Here is a 25,172-nt window from a genome sequence, read left to right as displayed (position 1 = left end):
TCTCTCCTGAAAAGTGGCCAAATATGACTTACGCAGTCACGAATTGCCGTCAACAATGTGTACCATTTTATGTAAAATTTACCAAAATCTTAAAAAAATTTGTAATTTAATTTTTTCAATAATTATTCCAAATGACAGTTAACCACTCAGAACATTAGAAAGTCAAAAGACGTAAATATGATAATAGCGGTCAAGACATTAGAACGTCTTTTCACGTAAACGCGGGAGATTTTACAAAAATTGATTTATTTCCATCACTAGTATACGGATTGCCATGATTTAAAAAACAGAGTATCGATAATGAATAACGCTACGCGTCTGTATTCAAGAATATCTATGGAACGTAGAGGTGCATTATCTAAGCCGATTGAAACTGTCAAGATGTTCGTTAATAATTTATTGCGTTTCTAAATAATTTATTAAAAATATTTTAGTTTGGACGGTTAATATTTTGAGGTGACTAATAGTTTTTAAATATATTTCTTCAATATATAAAGTGTTATTCCTTTATGCTACTCAGAAAAAAGTACATTTTTCAAGGCTTTGAAATAATGGTAAGCGATTTTTACATATTTTTGACGTTTTCATAAAATGTATATTTAGAAACGCAAATATTTACGTATAACAACACAATGCGATAGTGGATTTCATAATCTTTCCAAAACATTTTTTAGAATTAGGCTACGTTTCCCAAAACGTGAGTTATGAAGATTTTAGTAAAACTCGTAAATAACACAAAAATTATCACGTTCTGACAGTTCTCAAAGGGACACATAATAAACAAAATTCTATGTCTGAGAGGTTAAGTAGTTCATATTAGTAAATTGAAAATACATAATATTTAAAGCTGTTAAAAAAAAAACTCTACACATAAAAACAAATGTCAGTTTGGATAAATTAATGCTATCTTAATTGTATCTTATATCCTCTCAATGTAATTGTGTTGTGATATCTAAATAAGCTAATAAATAAAAATAATATAGTACCTTTGCAAATTTCATATATGCATGAAAAAGTACAAACCTTTTAGGTATTCACACATAATAATATTTGGCTAATTTATAAAGCGCCGTTTTCGTGAAAAATCACCTCAAGGACGCTGATCATATATCCAAAATATTTCGAGCTTGGAATAAAATTCTTTTGTGAAACAAACTTAACACAGAATAAACTTTTATTTCAAGTTCAGTCAAAACCAAAAACATTAAACTTTCCCTTAAAAAATCTAGTATTGCTCTTATAAAATTTTTAAAACATTTAACAACAAAAACGAAAATTTTAAATTAATTTGGATAGTAAAAAATTTCCATCAAATATATCTACTCTAGCAATACTGAATCTTGCACAATAATAATTTTATCATATTTTGCGGACTTTCTGTGCTTCCAAAGCAATGGGTAATCTATTGTGCATTTTGGAAAATGCTCATCGTATAATGTATCTTCTACTAAGACCCAGCTGTTCCACAGAAATTCAAATGTAACATTGCCATCAAATGTCCATTCAGTGCTATTTTGTTTTTTTATTTTTTATTTGCAAGGTTCCCGTTAAAATGCCGATTATAGGTGCGTTTTTGTCAGCTTTCTAGATTGTAATAAACTGACGAGCTTAACAACATGTTAGCTGTCTTCTTCTGCGGTTTACAATCTGTTCAAAAGCTGAAACGGACATAGAATCAGCAATTAACGGGGACCTTTCAACTTCCAAAAACGGCAATGGTGCTACATGGCCAATCGATGGCTTTCGTCAGATGTGAATTTCTACAAAACAAAAAACTGGGCCTAAGAAATAAATAACAAAAGTATGTTACATTAACAAACTGTAGGTATCTATATCGCAGGTATACAATAAAGTAATAATAATATAAGTAGGTACGTAACAATATGTAAAAACTATGCCCAGTGGATAAAACAACTATGTTATATAACTGAGGCCTCGAATGTATGATTTTCCAAATGAGCTCAGTCTTACTTCTCTATCCTAAAAAGTTGCCCATTTTACCCTTCAAAGATGTCGTTGACATCTTTGAGAATATTTTTACAGTAGCTATCTAAATTGGAATTACCCACGTTAATTAAATTATTTCTATTGAAGCCGCTTGCCCAATTTTTGCCGTGGTCTCCATAGGTATAAGTATTTTCTATGTTCTCTTCGGTCCCGTTTGTGGTTCCATTAGACAAGATGCAGGCTGACTCTTCGCTGGAATTTACCATATCGTCGATGCTGTCTACCAGGTGCTCCAAGAAGTTAGGAAAGCCTTCGTAACCCGGGTAGACGTTAATATCTATGATGGCGTAATGATTGGTAGCATTATCTATAACTATGTCGATACCGAAGAGCATGAGATTCAGTTCATGACGGAGCACCCTGATGATGGCCTCCACCTTGGTGAGGTCGAGGGCGGGCCGATGCTCGAGGTTGGTGGCGTCGTGGGGGTCAAGGATGGACAGGGTCGACTGGCTGTCCGCCTTGCACACGTCCCCGCTTTGGAAGAAGATGGGCTCCCTCTCGTTGCAGGCGTAGAAGTTCTTCAGACTCGGTCTTTCTGCCACGTGGTACCTGAATAAATGATTACATGTTTAACTTTTATTAATAAACAGCATCGACATTACACAACATTTGAGAATGTATTTTTCATTGTATTTTACAGATTGCCCATGTTTATTATTGACTTAAGTTAAACCTATGGTATATACTACTGACAAGGCAAATAATAATATACATAAAGTGATTGTAATAATTGTGATGCATTATTAGCAAATGCACTAGTTTGCTAATATCATTTCGCATATTATAGTAGATCCAGAAAGAGGTTGCATGTACGTCACAATAATGATCCTCTTCTTTCTCACTCGTCTTGTATGAAAAAAATAGACCGATGACGTCACATACTACATCTCTGAGACTACTATAGGAACCATGCGGAATACGTAACTAAGAGCAAAAATCAAAACACCAAATGTTTATTGTCATTAATTTGCATAACTCTTTGGGTTTATTTCTTGAAACATCTCTACATCTTCATTAAAAATTATTTATTAGACGGTAAATTTAAAGGAAAGCTGTATAAAAGTTTTTTTCGTTAGCCTCTAATTATCTGTGTTATACCTGTTTCCAACCATGAATATCTTGTAGAGCACTGCATTGTGGTTGACGAAGCTCTGCAGCACGCACGGGGTGCGGCAGTGCGCAAGGCCAGCGGCGCTGAACACCACACTCATGCTGTGCGCCGACTTGGAGCCGTGCGCCACCAGCGGCTTGCACACCAGTGGGAAGGTCACCCCCCGCGTCTCCAGCAGCCGTGCCCCTTCCCCATCCGCCCCCAAGCCCCCCGCGCCGAGCACGCAGAACGGGGGCGTGAACACGCCGTGTTTGCGCAACTGTGGCTGCTTCTCTATCAGCGAGTAGTAGCGGTACCTTTGTATACAAACATTCTAATATTATTCAAATTCTTATCAATTGACGTAATAATACGTAGCACGCAGAATAATTAATACAAACATGCCAAAGCATTTGAAACGATAGTGATAAGACTATAAGAAACTGATTTAAACTGCTTTTATTTTATACTGTACATAACATTAAGTGATTTGATAGATTTTACAGGAACACGAAACAATACTTTTATGACATGCTTATCTTTCAATTTTAATGAACAACTAAATTAATTGGTAGCAAACTTCCAGAACATGTCATCGATACTACAAATATAAACCAATTGAGTTACAATAACAAATATAAATTAATTAGTTTTTATTTTTATTTAAATCAACTCAATTACTGTTAAACTCATTGTGAAATTAGATAATATGAGCGCATAAATAATAATAATAAAAAGTGCAATACTGTTGAAATTATAAAATTATATTTTAGGAAATGAGATAAAAAGAATTTGGAATTCTCAGACTGTAAAAATATTACCATTCGTTATTTCGGCTACTGGCATTACACCTAGCTCTCTCATTAAAAATTTAGACGTATTAGATCTATCAAAAAATTTATATATAAAAATGCAAAAATCAGTCATTTTAAATACATGTAAGATAACGAAAGATTTTTTAAATATTTATGTTGAGGGATCAGTAGGATTTATAGGCCCTGTTAGGAGTTCTACCGAGCCGAACCCTCTGATATGAAAATATCTGGAGTCAGTGAATTATTTTCCCATTTGATCTCTAGTGAGTTGACGTGTTGTTCTTGTATTGTTTTGTATTTATTTTGCTTATATTGCACTTGCATAATGTTGATTGACTAGATGATCGTTTGTGGAAAAGTGTGTGGAAGGGTTTAGTTTTTCCTATGGGGAAGATTTAACCCGCACATAAAATCAGAAATTAAAAAAAGTGATGCCCATCGTGGTTGAGGGGCAAGGCGTGTTGAATGTGGGTGTGGTCCTATTTATAACATTCAACTTCATCTCTTATTCTTACAGGTCATTTGTTTTAAATTCATTTTACTTCATTTTTTTACTTGTCATTTTTGTGTTTAAGGCGAAGCTTAATGCTATTTTGATTAATCTTTTTAACAAATTTGTGTACATTATGAATACCAAAATATATGATTTAGATAAATTGAAGGTTTTCCTATCGTTTTGCTTGAGTATAATACAAATAAGAAAATAAATTACTTAATAAAAAATATAAAGGTAAACTACTAAAAAAAACATTTTTTCAATAGAAACAATAGAAATGAACGCGTAAAGGAAACAACTTTTAAAAAATACAGTATTATAGCTAAGATTATCTGTAACAGTTTCACTTGATTAACTGTTTCACTTTCTTACAAAATAAATTAAAACCAGTTTTTTGCTTGAAATCAAACGTTTCTAGAGTCCGTTTGTCAAGTGATTTTGATGCCTATTACCTACAATATAAGGTATACTAAGAATATAGACATTTTTGGCTTATAGCTTCCTCTTGAACTCGTTTTTGCCAAATTTCCATCTATAGACCCTTTCACTTTACAAAGTTATGTTTTCAACGACAAAAATTGTTATCAATTCATTGTTAAAAATTCAAAGTCTGACAGTTAACATCATCTTATCTTTTTGATAGTTTATCTGAACTTTTATAAGCAAGTGATATAATTCAACTAAATTTATTGACCTACAACTCCTGTGCGAAATAATAATAATATTTGGATGATTTGTACAGCACCGTTTTTGTGCAAAATCACCTCAAGGGCCCTTGGTTTGGAAAACGAAAGAACTTGACGAAGGAGCTCGACTTACAACCAACTTCAAAACTCCAGACTATACAAGTCCCAGAATCCCAAAATCCCAGCGCGAGCAAATAAATTTTATTTAATTAATTTGTTTTGCTTCCCAATTATGTATTCATCAAAAATAATAAATACTATATTTGTAGCATATTCTAGAGTGGAAGATACTCCAAGTATCTCTCTAGTGAAAGACCACCATTTGAATTGAAATGGCTATAGCCAGTTTTGTGAACAAATCTGAATAGCCAGCCCCACCCTCCTCTTTCCCAACTCCTTCCCCTCCCCGCTACATTGAGCCTCAAAACATACACCGATTGAGATACCATAGTCTCACTGACTACAAGCGGTTAAGAGCATTTTGATGGCCTAGCGCACATATGTATCAAGTGCAATTGTCAATAAAAATGATTACATGTTTTGTAAAGCATTTATCAACATTACTTACTTTGTAAATAGATATTTCGTGAAGAATTTACAGTACTTATTTCATCTGGAATGGATAAAAGCGGTAATTCAAATAAATTTTGCTGCTTTATATCTTGTATATAACCGGGAGTATTCTTATAAATTGAATTTTCAAATTGCACTTAACACACATGGGTGCGTGGACACTTTAATGTAAATCACTTTAATAAGTAAGCCACTTTACCTGTCCAACAAGACCCTCACACTGTCCAGAGAGTCCACCACTGTCATGTCCGGGTGATTGGATATATACTGCTCCACATTTCCAATTACCACACGAGACTAAAATACAAATTCAAATTATGTAAATTAGGCCACATAAAAATAACTGTTAAAGCCGCAAAACATTATAAAATTACAATATAGCTCTTTCAGATACGGCAAAATAGCACTATTTATGAATACCATAATATGGGGTGACTTTTGAATTGGGGGGGTGACTTTGATCATCGCCGATGTGTGCACAATTCTAGCTACATATTACTCAGAAATAACTTTTTTTTTTAAATGTTTTAATCCATCTTGCTTCTTTTTAATGATTTTTTTACGATGGCGCTTGAAATATTTGTCAAATGTGTTGGTTTCTAGCTATACAAACATATTGCTATTGAATTGTGAAGCTGTGTTATATATATCCACACAGAGAAAGATTTACAAATTCCTCAACAATTGTAATAGTTTTGTGTAATTTTTATTGTAAAGTGTATCAGTATATTGCATAAAATATACAACATGAAATTTCCGGGAACAAATGATCTTATAAAAAAAGTTATTTATTTGTAAGAAACGTACAGCTCAAACGTAGAATACAAAGATAAATACGTATACATATTGAAGTTAATTAAAGATAGTTTTATTGTTTCTTAAACTAATACTAATTGTTGGTAAGGAAGAGAGGAAGAGAAATATAGGATTAGATTGGAGATGCTCCTGATACATTTCATAGTCACCTATTAATTTTATTTACGCATTACTTATGTTCGATATTTCCAAAGGTTTATTTTTTAAAGAAATTTTGTGTTAATGTTGATACTACATGCATGTGGCAAATGAAATAAATTGGTTTGTCTTGTTGATCTTGACAGTATACGAATTTTTATTAAATTGAAAAGCTCTGGCGAGTACAGGCTGTTATCCAGGATTTTAAATAACAAGATTTGATCAAAAATTAAATTTTGTGTGTGAAGGGAGTTGAGGTTATGAAGTTTAATAGATTCGGTGTCTTTTGAAAAGTGTATGATAAATTTATGAGTTTAAGTAGAAAGGAGTCCGGATCAGTACGCAGTGTTCTAAGTGGGAGCGGATATATGCAGTATAAAGGGAATACAGAGTCTCAAAGTTTAGTTTCAAAATTGAAAATTGATCAAAGTCACCACATTTTACAGTATTAACCTCGGTGGAGCATCAGTCAGTTTGAAAGATCAGGGGTCTATTGCTTAATAGCATTGTTAGACGAGAGGGTGAGTGATGCATATTACAGTATTAGATAATACAACCATTTCATCTTATGACTCTTTTTAATTGATAATACATAATCCGTCTTATTCATAATAGATAATACGGAGGGATAAGAACAGGTTAGTAGAAAACGTTACACACAATCACGCTTATGCCTACTGCTTATACCGGGTGTAAATATACCGCAGTATTAGTGACGTATTACTTGGTATTTAGACGGAGATCGCGGACTTAGTTATCTGTTTGATTTGACAAATCGATACAAATACAGAAAGCATAATCAAATTGGCCAAATTTCGAAGCAATTCAAAGCAGACCGGGTCAATGACATTGCAAATGTCATCTGAAAAAATGCAAAGATAGAAACTAAACGCGAAATGCATAAATGACCGTGTTTTTTTAGGATTTGGTGCCAATCTAAAAAAATCTTGGATGAATATTATTGAGTAAATATTTTAACCTGAGCATTATACGGCCCTCCTCGCCATATAGCTGCAGCAGCGTATCAGGGAATCTTTATAAGTAAGACTGAATATATATGTACATACATATTACAATCTTGACCTACAAAAATAATCAGCGTGTGTTGAGTGTTGATGTAATCTGCACAGATTTTGAAGAAAGCCTTCAACTAAGTAGATAATGACAACATGAATTTTTTTTGTTCTTCTTTTTGCAATATCAATTTCTATTTACTAACTAATCCGTACTTGACTAATCATGGCCAATATATTATTATCAATGGACATCACTTATCTTTAGATAACAAAACCGATCCTGGAGATCCCCAGGGGTCAAACTTCAGACCTTCTCTTTTATAATTTATTAATAATATTAACGAGACAATAAAACTAGTATTTAACAAAAAAGGAACAATCGAAAGTTTGATTGATTCCATTCTTCTGGAGAATTAAAATTGAGAAATGTTCAGAGAAACACGACCTGCCCGGCATACATAATGGGACAAGCACACATGGACACACGTGGACCCCTTGATTCCTGAATTGTTCAGCTTGTAATGGTAGCAAGAGCTTTATAGGACCAGTAAGAAGATAGTCAATAAAACAATGTATTACTTTCCTCAAGTACCGTCGGATGAGGAAATACTACTTGCATCACTTCTCTATTTATTGGGCAAAATTGTTAATTTCCCACAAGTGTTTTTTAGTAGGGATAATTATGTAAATGGTGGTGATCACCCTTATCTCCTCACAGGAATGCATGAGAGAGTAGTTGAACCCAGGACATTATTTTTAAATGCCTGATAAGGCGGAAAATTCATTAAAATTAATTGCATCGTTCTCAGCTTGAGAAAATGAGACAAGGATTGTGTGGTATCATACAATAGTACCATATATACAGAATGTATATTATTATATTAATATATAGTTTTGCCATAATGTGCCAAATTCATAGAACATAAAAATATGGGATAGACGGTGAAATCAAGGTGAATTCATTGATTTTAAACTGTAGTAAGCAATTTTATATGTTTCCATATTAAGATTTTGAGAAATGATGTTAATTAAATAATGTGGTAATTGTATATACATATGACACCAATCGCTCAAGTGTATGTTACAGTATACAGATATAACAAAGATGTTTCGGCGTAAAAAAGTCAGATGAACAAATATGTCTATCGATACAACATGTCTATTATGTCTGATATACATAATAGATTTTTTCTCTAACTTTATTTTTTAACCATTAAAAATCTATATAAATAAAAAAAGTAAATGTCAGTTTGTTCAAATTCTTAAATCTCCCAAAGTTCTTCACCAATTGCATTCAAATTTTGACACAACGTTGCATTCGAATACGCGTGTAATTTTATAAACCTATATTATATAGATTTCACCTGCGACAGGTAAAAGACATGCTTTTTTGAAAAATAGCACCATCTGTTGAACAAATATCCTTTTTCGAAAAACAGCGCCATGTGTTGGACGTAAAACAACACGCGCTATTTTATCTCTATCTGCACAGACATACTGAGCCACAGATACGCGTGGCGGGGTGCAGCTAGTAATATAATTACTTATTTACTGGTTCTCTCTTTGTATATGTACAATAGCGTAAAACAATTTGGTTAAAATACTTATAAATAAATAAATTATTGCATTGTCAGATACTACAGCAAGTGACATTGCAGCACCAGATAGTTTGCTCTATAAAGAAGTTTTAGTCATTAAGTCAACGAGTTGCACAATAGCATCATTGGACAAGAAGGCTATTGATATTGCATAATATCATGGCTAGTACAAAAATAGTCTACATATGTACATAACACATATTTGAAATGTATAACTTTTCACTGAGCATAACTTGGTCTGAAAAGAGAATATGCTATAACTATGAGATTCATATATGTATGACTAATAGACACTCAGGCCAATGAATTAATAATTTACGGCAAGGGCCAATAGAAAGGGCAGCTGTTCACCTTGGGGTCTCCCAGATCGGCAGCCGCTATGATGTCCGTCAACTTATGAATAAAGACCTTGAGGGCGCCCTGCTCCTCCAAGGGCTTATCCAAGTCCAACTGGAAAAGAGTAACAATCATCAGATTTAAAAAACATAAATAAGCATTTATTGGTCACTAATAAAATCAACAATGTTCAAATGATCACGGGGAAATATTGACAGATGGTTAAATCTTATTATCAGTACCTATCATAAACTGATAAAAGGATTAGCAAACATGAAAAAGAAATAGCGCTTAATATATACACTACACATCCCCTTCCATACACAAGCAAATGCTTTCAATGGAAGAGTAGTAAAATAATACAAGATGTAAAATGAATTATATACCATGTAAACTTATTATTAAAAATAAAAAATAATTACAAAAAAAAAAAAAAAAAAAATATCAATAAATTACACAGCTTAGCCGGAAAATACAAGACTGGATACACTTTTTCTATATGTTTTGTTCTATACACATGGTTCGGCGGTTAGCTGCATTTATTTTGTGGTATCCTTATATTTATGTAAATATGTTCTCAAGGTTTGTTCTTGAGTAAATGTATTTTTTTGGGGTTAGGGTCTAAGAAAAATTGCCTTTCTCGCAAAGGGAAGTAAATATAATTAATGAAAATATAAATTTACTTTGTTTAGCACATAAAGCAAGTTGAGGTTATTTACAAAAATTAGATATGTTTTTTATATTAACCTGTTGAAGGCCGGAGCATAAAACGGAAAAATATATATTTATGCCTTCAGAGAGGCGCCATTCATAAAATTCAAAAGTGGAAAATAAAGTTTTGTTAGCCCAAGAAATGCCTATACATTTTTCGAAGCATTGAGCTCAAAATCACATTGCAAATTATTCTAAAAAGAATATAATTGGTTCTCCAGAGACCCATCGGCATTCCGCTGGTTAATTAAAAAAACTTTGTAAATGAGGCTGTGATGGAAGCTCAATAGGCAAATATTTTTGGAGGATGATTTGGTTTTCATGACAATTTTCTGAAGACCCAAAATCAGGACATTAAAAGGATTATTGAAGGATAGGTTATTAGCAGAACCTGATGAAAAACTATTTTTTTTCTGACAAAGGTTTAAATAATTATTGTTACAGCAATTTTTTTTGCTATGATTACATAATAGATTTTTTAAACTTAGTAATGTGTTGTATTACAATAAGTGACCTATTGATAAAGTTCATTTTAAATGTTTATAGCAAAAAATGTATAAATTAATAAATCATAATTTTTTTAAATGAAAGTAAAGTTGATATATTTCATGCTCCTTAACTTCTCAGGCCTCTGCCATATTTTGACGTGTCGGAGTATGCGATGGCGATCGTATATGACGTTCGGAGTATTTCCGCTTTTCAATAAAATCCAAATAAATGGAATATTTTTGAACATATCCGAAAACCAAAAACTGTTTTTGAAAGGTGATAAAATACGCTTTCAAATTTTATATTTTTAATAATAGTATAATATTTTAAATATTAAAATTTGGTATTCAAACATTAAAAAAAAAATGGCTCACTTTTAGGTTTTTGTAAGTAAAATTACTGATAACGAAAAAGTATAAAATCTTTCGTATTTTATTACACAAATATATTTATAACAAACATTAATGACACCTCACTTTTGTCATTTCATATAAAAATTATTAATTTTAAAAAAAAAATTGTTTTCAAATTTAGTTTTTCAGAGATGCACATTTTAATTTTTCTGTGGTTAACTTCTACAATTGAATATAAAGCGTGGTGTTTTCTCTTTCTAACACCGTTTAGATCATATTTCTCACTATGACAGTAAAGGTGATAATGATTTCTATGAGACAGCGTGAGTTGTTCCCAAAAGCAAACATATTAGCCTGAAGATTTAATTATCTTATTAACAATCTAACTATTGACAGATTAATTAACTTCAGTTGCAATTTAATAATTACTTAATAATATAAACAATACAAAAAAACATTCAAATATTAGTATAATATCTTATTTTTCGACCTGCTGATGTTGCACTTAAAATAAATATGCAATTTTTCTACTTTCTTTTAAAACTATGCACGCACCACGGTTTGAATGGATAAACTTTAAAGTGTTTTGACCAATTCAAATAAAATAGTCTTGATCTGGGTACCAGGACATAAAGGAATGGAGGGCAATGAGCTGGCTGATGGATTAGCAAGGAAAGGTGCAAGAGCACCACTGGGTGACACATCTCAGGAGACACATGCACTTGTTGGGAGTGGAAAACACCAACAGATGCAGGAAATGTGAAGAGGATGAAGAGACTCCAAATCACCTTTGGTGCGAATGTCCCGCCCTGTTGGGAACAAAGCTCAGATACCTGGGAAGACACATCGTAGAACCAGAAGACATAACCACATATCCAATGACAACCCTGTTGAACTTTATAAAAGGGACCAGTATACTGTTAAAGGAATGAGGTAAAATGGGAGATAGCACAATGGGCCTATGGCCAAGTGCTCACGGGAACCTTACGTCAACCATCTCCTATAATTAAAAAAAATAATTACAACAATAATCATTTTTTTTTTTTTAAACTTCCGATTTAGTTGTCCGGGTTAAATCTTCCCCAAAGGAAAAACTTAACCCTTCCACTCACTTTTCCACAAATGATCATCTAGTCAATCAACATTATGTAAGTGCATTATATAAGCAAAATAAATACAAAACAATACAAGAACAACAACACGTCAACTCATCAGAGATCAAATGGGAAAAAAAAATTCACCGTCTCCAGATATTTTCATATCAGAGGGTTCGGCTCGGTAGTACTTCTAACAGGGCCTATAAATCCTACTGATCCCTCAACATAAATATTTAAAAAATCTTTCGTTATCCTACATGTATTCAAAATGACCGACTTTTGCATCTTTATATATAAATTTTTTGATAGATCTAATACGCCTAAATTTTTAATGAGAGAGCTAGGTATAATGCCAGTAGCCGAAATAACAAATGGTAATATTTTTATAGTCTGAGAATGCCAAATTCTTTTTATTTCGTTTCCTAAATCTGTGTATTTTCTAATTTTTTCATTAACAGATTTTTGAATGTTACAGGAATTTGGAATAGCGACATCAATGATATAAGTTATTTTTTTAATTTTGTCATGTAAAACTATATCGGGTCTATTATGACTAATCGCTCGGTCTGTTAGTATAGTTTTATCATAATATATTTTATAAAATTCGTTTTCTAAAAATGAATTTGGTTCGTATTCATAGTATGGTACTATATTACGGCAGTCAATCAAGTTATGTTTAATTACCAAATTTTGGTGAATTATTTTTAAAACTTGATTGTGCCTAAATGTATACTCGGACGGTGCTAATATAGAACATCCAGATATAATATGTTCTATAGTTTCCGGAAAAGCCAAACATTTTCTACACAAATCATCAATTTGATTTGTATCTTTGATTATATGCTTTCTATAATTTTTAGTATTAATGACTCTATCCTGAATGGCAAGCATAAATCCTTCTATTTCTGCGCTCAACTCTCCAATACTCAACCATTTGTTTGACGAAATTTTGTCAACATACGTTTGGTTGAGATAATTGAAGTGTTTTGCGTGTAAAATTTATAAATTTATTATTTCATGAATTCTAATCTAATTCTAATCTCATTTAAATGCCAAAATAGTATTAAAATAAAATTTCATTAGATACAGTTCACACATGAAAGGCAAAACAAAATCATTTTAGCGACATAATCTATCTTCCTCACAACTCATTAGTAATTTTTTGTAAGACACTATTTGCCAACACAAATGAAATCTTAGATTGCCGGTAAAGTGAGGTAAATATATGATATCCATTCAAGCGTAGATGACAGCATAATTAACTATAGCTATGATTCACAAGATGGACAATGAATTGTGATACATAGAAGCAAAGGCAATATTAACCAGCATCTAATTCGCTATTCAATGAGTTGTAAAATGCAATGAGTCACGTTTAATAACGGTACACGGCGACACTTGGTTTACAGGAATTAAGTGGTGGCATTGAAGATATGGAAATACGGACCGACAATTTGTCAACAGACACATCACATCACATGCGATATCCATTCCAAAAGACGACGCTTTATAATAAAAAAAGCCTAAATTAAATTTGGAACTTGGAATACTTTTTTATATCAGTACATTACTTAAATTAGTTTCAATTAGGAGTGCACTCCTTTTAGGTTATCATTTAAAAATGTTGGAACTTAATAATAATGTGTTTACATAATGTCACATGTAATACCGAGCTAAATACATTAATTCTTGGCTCAATTTAATAAAAAAAATTCACACTTTATTAAAAATATGTGTGAAATTCGTATACATTATACAATTTAATGTAATTTCATTTAAATGTTTGCTGTGTTTATGAAATCATACAGCGCAATGCGCAATTTGCAATCTTATGTTTTAACACCTGGTTGATATTATGTTTGGGTAATTTGGTACAACACTGGAGCAGTCACCTGAAGGGTTGAAAGCTTCCTGCAAAACCAAAAGCATGTGGAGTGGAAGATACTCTCAGTATCGCCCTGGTGTAAGACCACCATTCAGAATTGAAACATTGCTTGAAATGGCTTTAGCTGTGGATAGTGACCACATCTGGATAGCCAGGTATTCCCCCACCTTCCTTTTACTTCCCTCCCAACTAACATACCCCGATTGGGGATGCCATAGTCTCACTGGCTCAAGACGGTTGGGAGCAGTTCAGACTCTTGTGCGGTATTCACATAAAAAAACAAAAGAAATGTGTAATCATTAAATTCCCATGTAAGTCATCAAAATTATGCTTAATTGCTGTATTAATCAGAATGACAGTAAAAGGAATATTCAGTTAATTTTACAACAAGAATTAGAGGTATGTATATAATTCAATACATACTGAAGTTTAAACTGATAAAGGTAATAATTCTCGGGAAATTGATAAGCCAGAATGTTTAATAAGCAATGTCTCCAGTGATAACATTCCACCTAACCTGGATATTGCATAATCTCCCTTCTGAGTAACAGGTAAGGAAAATTGATAACACTACGTTTTAGTTAATTAGAATATTAAAAATTACAAAAAAATGGATATCAATTATTATTTATCCAAGTGACACAATTAAAAGTATTGGGAAGTATGTATTATGTAACTGACGGTAATAAAAAACATGTCACCGATTTATTACCAAAAGAATAATTTCGTCAAAAAGATTAGATATCATTTTCTCATAATGTAGTTAGACATACTGATATTAATCATAATTCCGTTATTACAGCGTGATCCATAAAGGTAGATTGTCACAGAAGTAGGTACCCAAGAAAATAGCTATAAAAAAATACCCAAGAATGCTATAAAAAAATTATATTCCATTATAGTAAGATTGATTTGAGTCATTGCTAGTGAGATTTGACCAACTTAACTGTATGTGGGGAGTGAGTTTAAAAAAAATATATATATATTATAATAGACTAACTTTTTTTACATTAAGGCGATGCCATACGTAGTAATGCAAAATCATGTGTTTTTGGTTTGAAAATTTGGTCACCTAGAAATGTTTCAGATGCTTTAATTAAATACTGCGAGTAGAATACTTCTTGGCCTTTGAAATAATCGAGTATTTTTTAGTTATCCTATAAATGGTTCACAGGGCTGCGCTACCCAAACCTGCCTCCCAAATTGGTAATAATCTAATCCCAAAACTAATAATACTCTAATGTTTTGAATAAAAACACCATTGAAAAACATGCATAAATAAACCAAAAAACTTCTAATATTTTCATTAATTATGAAAGCGTTTGAATTTAGGCCGTTTCGGCTATATTTGCGGAGAGGTTAAAGAGGTTTTATCACATCAAACAGACTCATTTTTATTTTAGACTTGGTATATTTTTATAGCGCCATTTTTGAGAAACATGAAGGGCATTTTACAAAGCTAAAAATAACTCAAAGCTATTACGACAGCTTGGCCACATAGCAAGAGGAAATACTGTATGTTGAAATAGTCCCAAGCAACGATTAATTAACGCAAATACAACAGAGATAAATTGAGTCGTAAATCATGTTTTATTACATTCAATGACTAAAGATATTCACCTATTGCTATTTAAAAAGTGAGGTCAATAAAATTAGGTGAAACTGAGGTTAACAAATAATGCAATGGAGAAAATTCATTTTCCTTGAAATTATTAGAAAAAAAACTAACACTGAAACACTAAAATATAATTATTTAGTTGAAAAAGTTGGCCCCTTTGGTCACATCAGTTTTTTGTAAATTTATCTTAAACCAACATAATATTTAAATAAATATTTGTATCCCATACAATAACCGGTATTTATGTTTAAGCCACAACTTTTCAAACATAACTTCCTGTCTGGTTTTATGAGTTGCCAGGTTCAATTATTGAGTAATTCAAAGACAGTGTCTACGTAAAGGGAGAAAAACTGCAATAAACTTGTTTAAAACTAGCATATTATATTGGATTGTTACAGAAACACGCAATGCAAAGAGCAAGATACAAAAATATAAGTTGTGTTGTGCGGACACTGAAAATATTTTTAAAAAAATACTATTATTTGATTAAATCCATTGAAAGAACACTTATAACAATAGGAAATCGATTAATCCTATGTTTGCTGATGATTTTTGGGATAAACTTGTCAAATTCCACCTTAATACGCAAAAAATTATAAATAGCACTTGGTTTAGGTCATGGGAGATGGTAAAAGATGCATTAGTTCGATTTTTTCTCAATCAAAGTTAAGTTTGAAGGCTGGGAAATACGCATAAATTATTAAAATAACTTTAACTAACACCCTAAAAACCTATTTTGTGCATGTTTACTTAAACCCCTGACTTAAATAGTTGTCTCCATTAGATATTTAAGTTGAAATCATGTGATGTTTTTTTTAAAAAGCCTTCGAATTCGACAACTTTACCGTTTTGGAATATCAGAAAGATTTTTTTAGACCCACAGAAGGAAGATCAGCACATTCTCAATAATTGTTGACAATAATGTTTGCTTAGATTACCCTCCTAGCAAAACAAATATTTTTGCACAACAACCAGAAATTGGCAATCGAAATTTCAATGTTATTCAATTGAAATTAACGCGAAATATTTTTGAATAAATCGAAATGTAAAAAGATTAAATTATACTATTGACATGAACAACATAATGAATAATTACTCACTTTCACCAGATCATAGCCCCGGTTCCTGCAGATATTGACAAACTCAAGCCATCGCAGCTTTTGGAACTTCTTTTCTGACATCCAAATTCCTATCAACTTGAAATTGTTTGTGGCTCCGTCGCACATGTTTGTTTCGAGAATAATACGCAGGAAAAGTAAAGTGTTCGCGGTTGGCGCCCATCGACGAATAGGAACCTGGTGCTGAGGTAAACAGTTCAGACTTTAAACGAGCACTTGTCTAGCCTCACTACGTAAAATGACTACTTTACTGCGAAATAACATCAAACTCAACAACCAGTTTGATTTTTCACAGTTTTCTATATATTTGACAGTGGTGACAGTCGTTATTCAGTGTGACCATAATAAAAATACTTTATCGAAGTGAAGTAAAGTTGTACTCGGTGTTCGGGTAGATACCAACTACCAAACAAATTAATAACAGTGATATTCGTGCGATGCAAAATCATTAAATGTTAGTTTATTTTATTATGCGGAATAAAAACGAATTCGAAATTTGTCTAAATAATATAATTTTCATTAATACCACATTTTCGGTTTATATTATGTGTGTGTGTCCGTACTTTGTAATGTAAAATAACTGAATCTATTTAGATTCTACGTGATATTACAAGTAAAAAAGATTTTTTTTAAATGGTAATTCCAAGGTTGTAAGTGGTTGTAAGGTAGTTTTTAGTTTAAGAAGTTGAATTATTTGTATGGGAAAATATTTTGTATGTGAAAATAAATATCATGTAGAATCACCTCCCGAAGTTTACGCACTTTACCCTATATAAATAAAAATGTAAATTTTCGTTTGTTCAAAATCATAAATATCCGGAATGTCTTTACCGATTGCTTTAAAATTTTGACACAACCTTGCATGTGTTTTTATATATCTACATTATATAGATGTCAACTATGAAAGGTAAAAACATGCTTTTTTGGAAAAACAGCGCCATCTGTTGGACATACATGCTTTTTTTAAAACAGTGCGGGACAACGCGTGGCGGGATTCACCTAGTATAATATAAATAAAAATTAATCTTGTTGAAATGTTTTTTTTTTTAATTTTGACAATAATGGAAAGTACCTAGATTATATTTTCAGTGGTATATTTACTAGTGATACATGATTGTCTCACCCAAAACTTTAACAGAAATGGGCTGAATTTTAATTTTGTAAAAGTAATAAAATTGGTAAAGTTCTTTAGCGGAGGACAAAACGTTATATAACGATCTGTACTTTTGTTATTGGTTTGTTTAGTCGGCTCCTTTTCAATTCTAACTTCTGTAACCTAGGATCGGCCCTGCGCCAACGTGGCGCCTGGCGCTAGTAAAATGTTGACGTCCCCTGTCAAAATCAGTAGACACCTAGGTAGGTGATCTCAGTCTTCTTCTTGCGTATGGTGGGGGGGGTCAGAGGGGGACATTTAGGTCTGCGAGCCATTCTAGGGTCTCAGGCGTCGCCATGTGAACCTCATCAATCCCGCCGGGGAATGAATGGAGCGGGCATTTGTTAACCACATGTTCGGTGAACTGCACCGCACCACATTCACACATCGCCGACTCTTTAAGGCCCCTTCTGTGCATCAAGGTGATCTCAGTAATCAATAATATTCGGATGATTTGAATTTGTGTAGCGTCGTTTTGTTGAAAAATAATCTCAAGGGCGATATGTTAGGTATTATCAAAGCCTTGGCGCCTTGACAATTCGGCGCCTGGAGCGGACTGCTCCAATTGCGCCCGCATGGGGCCGGCCCAGCTGCAACCATAGAATTACCTAAAAGCACACATTTTTCGTATCGCAACTACTAACTACTACCTATTTCATATTTAGTAATTAGTAGGTACCTACCTAGTCACTTTTATTTCTTTCATATCGTTAATTTCGTTCAACGCAATTTAGAATTTATAGAATTTAGAATTTAGAATTTATAGAATTTAGACTCATCTGAGTCTTGAAGTAAAAAAAAAACATAATCCACTTTTGTACATCCAATTAGTCCGATTTGGCCTCCAACACTCCCAATGCTCTGACGTTATACGCTCTAACAAAATCCGTTCTAGGCGCAGTGCTCACCGATTACCACTTGTGGAACACGTTTCGACTAGATATTAGTCCGCGATAGTGCCTCTACATAATATTAAACATTAAATTAATAATTTTTCGAAGAAAACTTCTTCTAACTGCTTTTCACTTTGTGATGGCATTATTTATTTTTTATTAAAACACAAATAACATTGTTTACATCACTTTATTTCGATACAAAATCTCAACATGTTTCATGAACCAAGTTCACTTCATCAGGAGCACAAGTATACTAAAGTTATAATTAAAATTAGGTCTAGAAAGAAGAGGTAGAAGGAGCGGGGAGGGGTAAGAGTGGGGGAGGGTTATTCAAAGTAGGAATTAAAATGTCATTAGACGGGAAAGACCGGGTAATTGGGAAAATATTTAAAATGGGGTTTATAAAATTTTTTTGTTTATTAATAATATCTGCTTTCATATTCACGTGTTTTCTTATTTCTAGGATTTCAAAATTATTGATTTGAGATACCTTGTAACCAGAATGTAGTATTTTAAAACCTGAATTAATATCGAAAGTATGGTCGTTATTTAATAAATGATCCGCAAATTCTGATTCACAGTTTCCCTTTAAAGCCCTAAGATGTTCTTTAATTCTGATCTCAAAGTTTCTATTAGTTTTTCCTATATAAAAGGAATTACAATCATTACAGTTGAGTTTATAAACACCTGATTTTTTAGTTTGACTATCAATATCTTTATTATTAAGAATATATTTTTTTAATTTGTTATTCGTATAAAACGCCGGTTGAATAGTGAAGGGAATGTTTTTATTTATAATTTTGGAAGTATCATTATCTACAAATAGAATTCTACGCCATTGTTTGTTTGTATCTTTATAAATAGGATAAATATAAAGTTTAAAGAATTTATGTTTAATTTTTTTATTTAGTATTTTATCTATCAATTTATTAGGATAGCCGTTATTAGATGCTATTTGTTTTATGATATTTAATTCTGAGATATAATTAGGATCCGACAAAGGAATAGAAATTAATCTATTAAGCATAGAATGGAAAGCTGCGACTTTTTGAGAAAAGGGATGATTTGATGAATTATGAATGACAATATCAGTGTACGTATCTTTACGGAAAATATTAAAATCTATTTTATTACCTATTATTGTTAAATTTAAATCTAAGAAATTTAAACTCTTATCTATACCTATTTCTAATGTAAATTGAATATTTTTGTGTATTTTATTTAAAAAGTTTAAAAACATGTTCAATTGTCTTTCTGTTCCTAACCAAATGCAAAAAATGTCGTCCACATATCTCTTCCAACAATATAAATTTTTAAGTAACAAGGCACCGCTATTAAAAATCTTATTTTCTAAATTATTAATAAAAATGTCTGCAATCAAAGGACTCGTACTGTTCCCCATGGCCAAGCCATCCTTTTGTTTAAAAATTGTATTGTTAAATTGAAAATAATTTTGTTTAAAAATAACTTCGAAAAATAAAATGAGGTCATGGATAAGGTCTTTCTGTAAGTTAGATGAATTTAACAAATTATTGATGATGGTTTTACTTTCTTCTATTGGAATACTAGGGAATAAATTTACTACGTCAAAAGAAACCAACATAGCATGATTAGGAATTTCCAAATCCTTTAGATAATTAACTAATTCTAACGAATTTTTAACTGTGTATGTTGGTTGAAATATATTAGCATTATTAATTACAGTATTGATAGCTGACGCTAATTTAAAAGTTGGGGCATTACAATTAGAGACTACTGGCCTAATAGGTTTGTTCAGTTTATGTATTTTTAATAGGCTATAAAGTTTAGGAATTTTTGGGTTAATTAAAATCAAATTTTTGTTATTTTTCATGTTTACAAAGATATCACTTTTACAACGTTTAACTGCTTCTTTCACCATTTCTTGACACTTATTAATAGGGTTATTTAGAATTATTTCAAAATTTTCCCCTTGTAGAAAATCCATTGTCTTGTTAATATAGTCAACTTTATCCATGATGATAACACTGTTACCTTTATCTGCCTTCGTAACAACCAGATTTTTTTCCCTCACCATTTTAGAAATATTCTTAGCAATTTTTATGTCAGTATTAGAAATTATATTCTTTTCCCGATTAGGAACTGTTTTTTTGTTGTTAATGTTTTTTATCCCTTCAGCACATTTATAATGGAACGATTTGGGTTGATTTATTAATGCATTGTCCATATCCACTGCCAACAACTCTAATTCTTCTCTATTTTTAATATTAGAATTATAATGCAAGTTATGATTTAGTCCTTTATTTAATAATTTTAACTCTTCCTCCGCAAACTCATGATTAGACATGTTAATCACTCGATCATGGAATTTAAACTGTTTATTTTCAGTTGGTGACACTACCGCATTAACTTTTTTATTATTATCACACAATTTTTTTTTTTTTTTTTTTTTTTTTTTTTTTTAATTTTTATTATCTTATTTTTATTATCTTTTATTTCTTTTTATTATTAAGGTATCTCAAATCAATAATTTTGAAATCCTAGAAATAAGAAAACACGTGAATATGAAAGCAGATATTATTAATAAACAAAAAATTTTTATAAACCCCATTTTAAATATTTTCCCAATTACCCGGTCTTTCCCGTCTAATGACATTTTAATTCCTACTTTGAATAACCCTCCCCCACTCTTACCCCTCCCCGCTCCTTCTACCTCTTCTTTCTAGACCTAATTTTAATTATAACTTTAGTATACTTGTGCTCCTGATGAAGTGAACTTGGTTCATGAAACATGTTGAGATTTTGTATCGAAATAAAGTGATGTAAACAATGTTATTTGTGTTTTAATAAAAATAAAAAAAAATTAAATTAATATTACATTTGCAATTTTTTTCCTTCTTTTGACACCATACTCATAGACTCATTTAGATTCTTTAGACTCTTTTAGACTCTTTAGACTCTTTAGACTCTTTAGACTCTTTAGACTCTTTAGAATCTTTAGACTGTTTTAGACTCATTTAGATTCTTTAGACTCATTTTTTTACATCGGGTATTGACTAATCAAATAAATAAAGTCTTACTTTCTTCTTCGTCACCAGCTGTTGATTCGACAAAATAGAAATAATCTTTTCCTTGCTGATATGAATCAACAACGTGTTCTTTATTTTGTTGTTGAAATTGATGACGCTTCTTTGCCTTCATTTTAATGATTCAAATCCCCTGTGGTTTTCACTGTGTCTACGTAAACACCATATAATGACTTCACGGATGAAAAGTATACGAATTACAACCTTACTGACGTACTGAAGTGAGATTTTATTGAACTCCAATGAAAATGACAAAATATTAGGAATATCTTCAAAACTACTCAGGCCTCTTCAAAAGTTCGAAGTATTTCCGCTTTGCAAAATAATCCAAGTAAATGGAACATTTCTGAACGTATCTTAAAACTAAAAACTTTTTTATAAAGATGATGAAATACGATTTGAAATTATATTATTATTAATAAACATATACTATTTTAAAATATTAAAATTTTGAATGTAAACATAAAAAATAACTAAAAATTACATCTAAAATTACTGACAACAACAAAAATATATCAAAACACACGTATTTTACTAGAAAAATGTATTTTTAATTTAATTACAAATTTTACTGTCTCCTCACTTATTCTCGTTTCGTGTAAAAATAATTAATACAAAATTCACGAAGTTTTTTTTTTTCAAATTACTTTCGGAACCTTTGGTTTTACAATAGTGCACATTTAAATTCTTGTGATCAATTTTTAGATTTTAATATAAAGCGTGATATTTTTTTGTTTCGAACATCCTTTATATCATATTTTCAACCGCAATAGTAAGGAAGATATAACGATTTCCGTGAGATTATATGAGTTGTTCCCAAAAGCGAACAGATTAGACTGGAGGGTTAAACAATATCATAAAATAAATCGATTTAATCTTTTTTCAACCAGCAACTATTTAATTAATAATTAATTTTGCAACTGCGAATAAATTTGGACGTTGATTTCGTTTCTGTATGATCAATTATCTATGTTTTATTACCAACTGTGTTAAGTACTTCCGATATTGATTTCAAATTTGATATTCGAGTTAAATACGATTACTGAAAAAATATAATGTGGGTGTAAAAAATAGGACATGATGATATTGCGGATATCCCTGTCATTCAGGATGTTATGCCGAACATTCCAAGCATCCGGACATTCCGGACATCCCGAGGCCAATCCCGGACAAATGTGTTAAAACCGGGAACCAGTGAACAAGCTATGCACATCTAGTTTCTAGTTATTTAAATATATACATATTAACTACCGAGTGTAAATGTAATTTTTTGGACAATTAATAAACAGATGGAGTCAGATTTTTTATTTTATTTTTTATTTTAAATGTAGTTTCCCCTATGCGACGAGTTTAATTTTGTAAATATCTCAAATTCAAATTTAATATAGAAAATTTGTTTTTTAAATAATAGACACCATTCTGCAAAAAAATTTGAATTATCTGAATTTTGGAATTATCATTGACACTAACGAAATAGATAAAAACTTCTAAAACCTAGCCAAATACACTTCACACTGCAGTGCATCGCAAGATAGTCATAATTACATTGGACTGCAAATGTAGCCAGCCGCACAATAGGGGTTAATTTGAGTTTGTTGTAATGACTACATATATACAATGCAAGACCATTATAAATTATAAATCACATTAGGATTTTCTAAGTAAATGCTTGGTATGCATAAATGCACCAGACAGAAAATTTTTGATATTGAAAATTAATTTTGTTAAAAAAATATTGTTTTATGTCCAACCGCACAAGAGTCTTAATTTCTCCCAGCCGTCTGGAGCCAGTGAGACTGTGGCATCCCCAATCGGGGTATGTTTTGAGGCTAGAGGTAGTGGGGAGGGGTAGGAAATGGGGAACAGGAAGGTGATGAAGTACCTGGCTATCAGACCTGGTTACCAAACACGGCCAAAGCCATTTCAAACAACGTTTCTGAATAATGGTCCTATACCAGGGCGATACTGAGAGTATTTTCCACTTTGGAACGCGGCGCAAATATACTATATATTATTTTTAAATTGGTAATTTGTAATAACACAATATAATCAAATAAAATTTACTTACGCACGCCAGGATTTGAACCCGCGACTTCCAGCTTGCTAGTCGAGAGTCTTTCCCCTCGACCACAGAGGCCGTAAAATGCAAGTTAAGAATGGGCTCGACCTCGAAGCTAAGAGTACAAAAATTATGCATAAAATCATTGAAATTCTAATGGTGGTGAATGTAAGATCTAAGTAAATATGTGTTCGTGACATATTATTCTTAGTTCTTGGACAAGTGTTTATAACGTGTAATAGAATGTATTGGTCCCTTACTTGACGGAATCGATAGAAGGTGGGGAGTTGCCGCAGGGAGTCACTCATAAATAAACCACTCAATAGATCGATATCTTCGGGCTTTTTGTATGAAACAAATTGCTCATAAAACACCATAGATACGCCAATTCTCATTCGGAACCTACTTATTATACTGTACACCAATGAAAAACTCGGAAAGTTTATTCCATAGACTTTCAGAGTTTTTCATTGGTGGATATAGTTATGCAATCATATGACGTCACAATATTTTGGTTCCAATTTCCCCCTGGTTCTACTCCTCGAGGGTGGTGCCTGCTACTGTCTACTGACGCTTGATTCCCCACTACCGACACACCTTGTCTGTAGAATTAAAGTATGACCAAATGTGTTCGCAGTGAAAAAAGAAAAAGCAAATAATGTTACAATTTTCAAAAGAATCGTCATCAGTGATGATAATTATTTTACTAAAAATTTTTTATTAAATATAAATCACAACCTTCTTGATTTTTTTCAAGACCTTAAAATCATTATTTAACATTCCTAAGACAAAGTCCAATTATGTCCAATTTTCCAATTATGTCCTAAATCCTTTGTCTAAATTTTTTTTTTTTTTTATAGTGAATACCTCACAAGAGTCCCAACTGCTCCCGTCTGGAGCCAGTGAGACTATGGCATCCCCAATTGGGGGATGTTGTGAGGCTGAAGGTAAGTAGGGAAGGGAAAGAGGAAGGTGGGGAAGTACCTGGCTATTCAGATCTAGTCACTAAACACGGCTAAACCCATTTGGAGCAACGTTTCAATTCTGAATGGTGGTCTTACACCAGGGCGATACTGGTAGTATCTTCCACTCTGGAACGTGCCGCAAATATACTATATATTATTTTAATTAATTAATTGTGAAATAACACAAAT

The 25,172-nt window shown here is 31.9% G+C and overlaps 1 protein-coding gene across 1 annotated transcript; it reads right to left on the bottom strand.

The window, feature by feature from the left end:
• Nucleotides 1–1,997: 1,997 nt before the first annotated feature.
• LOC149415565 (inositol-tetrakisphosphate 1-kinase-like) lies at nucleotides 1,998–17,165 on the bottom strand. The gene is made up of 5 exons (XM_089642752.1): nucleotides 16,828–17,165; nucleotides 9,590–9,688; nucleotides 5,870–5,967; nucleotides 3,109–3,417; nucleotides 1,998–2,559 (listed from the first exon to the last, which is right to left on the bottom strand). Exons 1-5 carry the CDS (start codon nucleotides 16,951–16,953, stop codon nucleotides 1,998–2,000), a joined length of 1,194 nt encoding a protein of 397 aa, XP_089498878.1. The 5' UTR covers nucleotides 16,954–17,165.
• Nucleotides 17,166–25,172: the final 8,007 nt, after the last annotated feature.

The sequence above is a fragment of the Hesperophylax consimilis genome, chromosome 18, assembly GCF_061612785.1.
Source record: "Hesperophylax consimilis isolate HC1 chromosome 18, BYU_Hcon_1.0, whole genome shotgun sequence".
In the NCBI taxonomy this organism is placed as follows: domain Eukaryota; kingdom Metazoa; phylum Arthropoda; class Insecta; order Trichoptera; family Limnephilidae; genus Hesperophylax; species Hesperophylax consimilis.
This window is presented reverse-complemented; position numbering and strand designations above follow the sequence as displayed.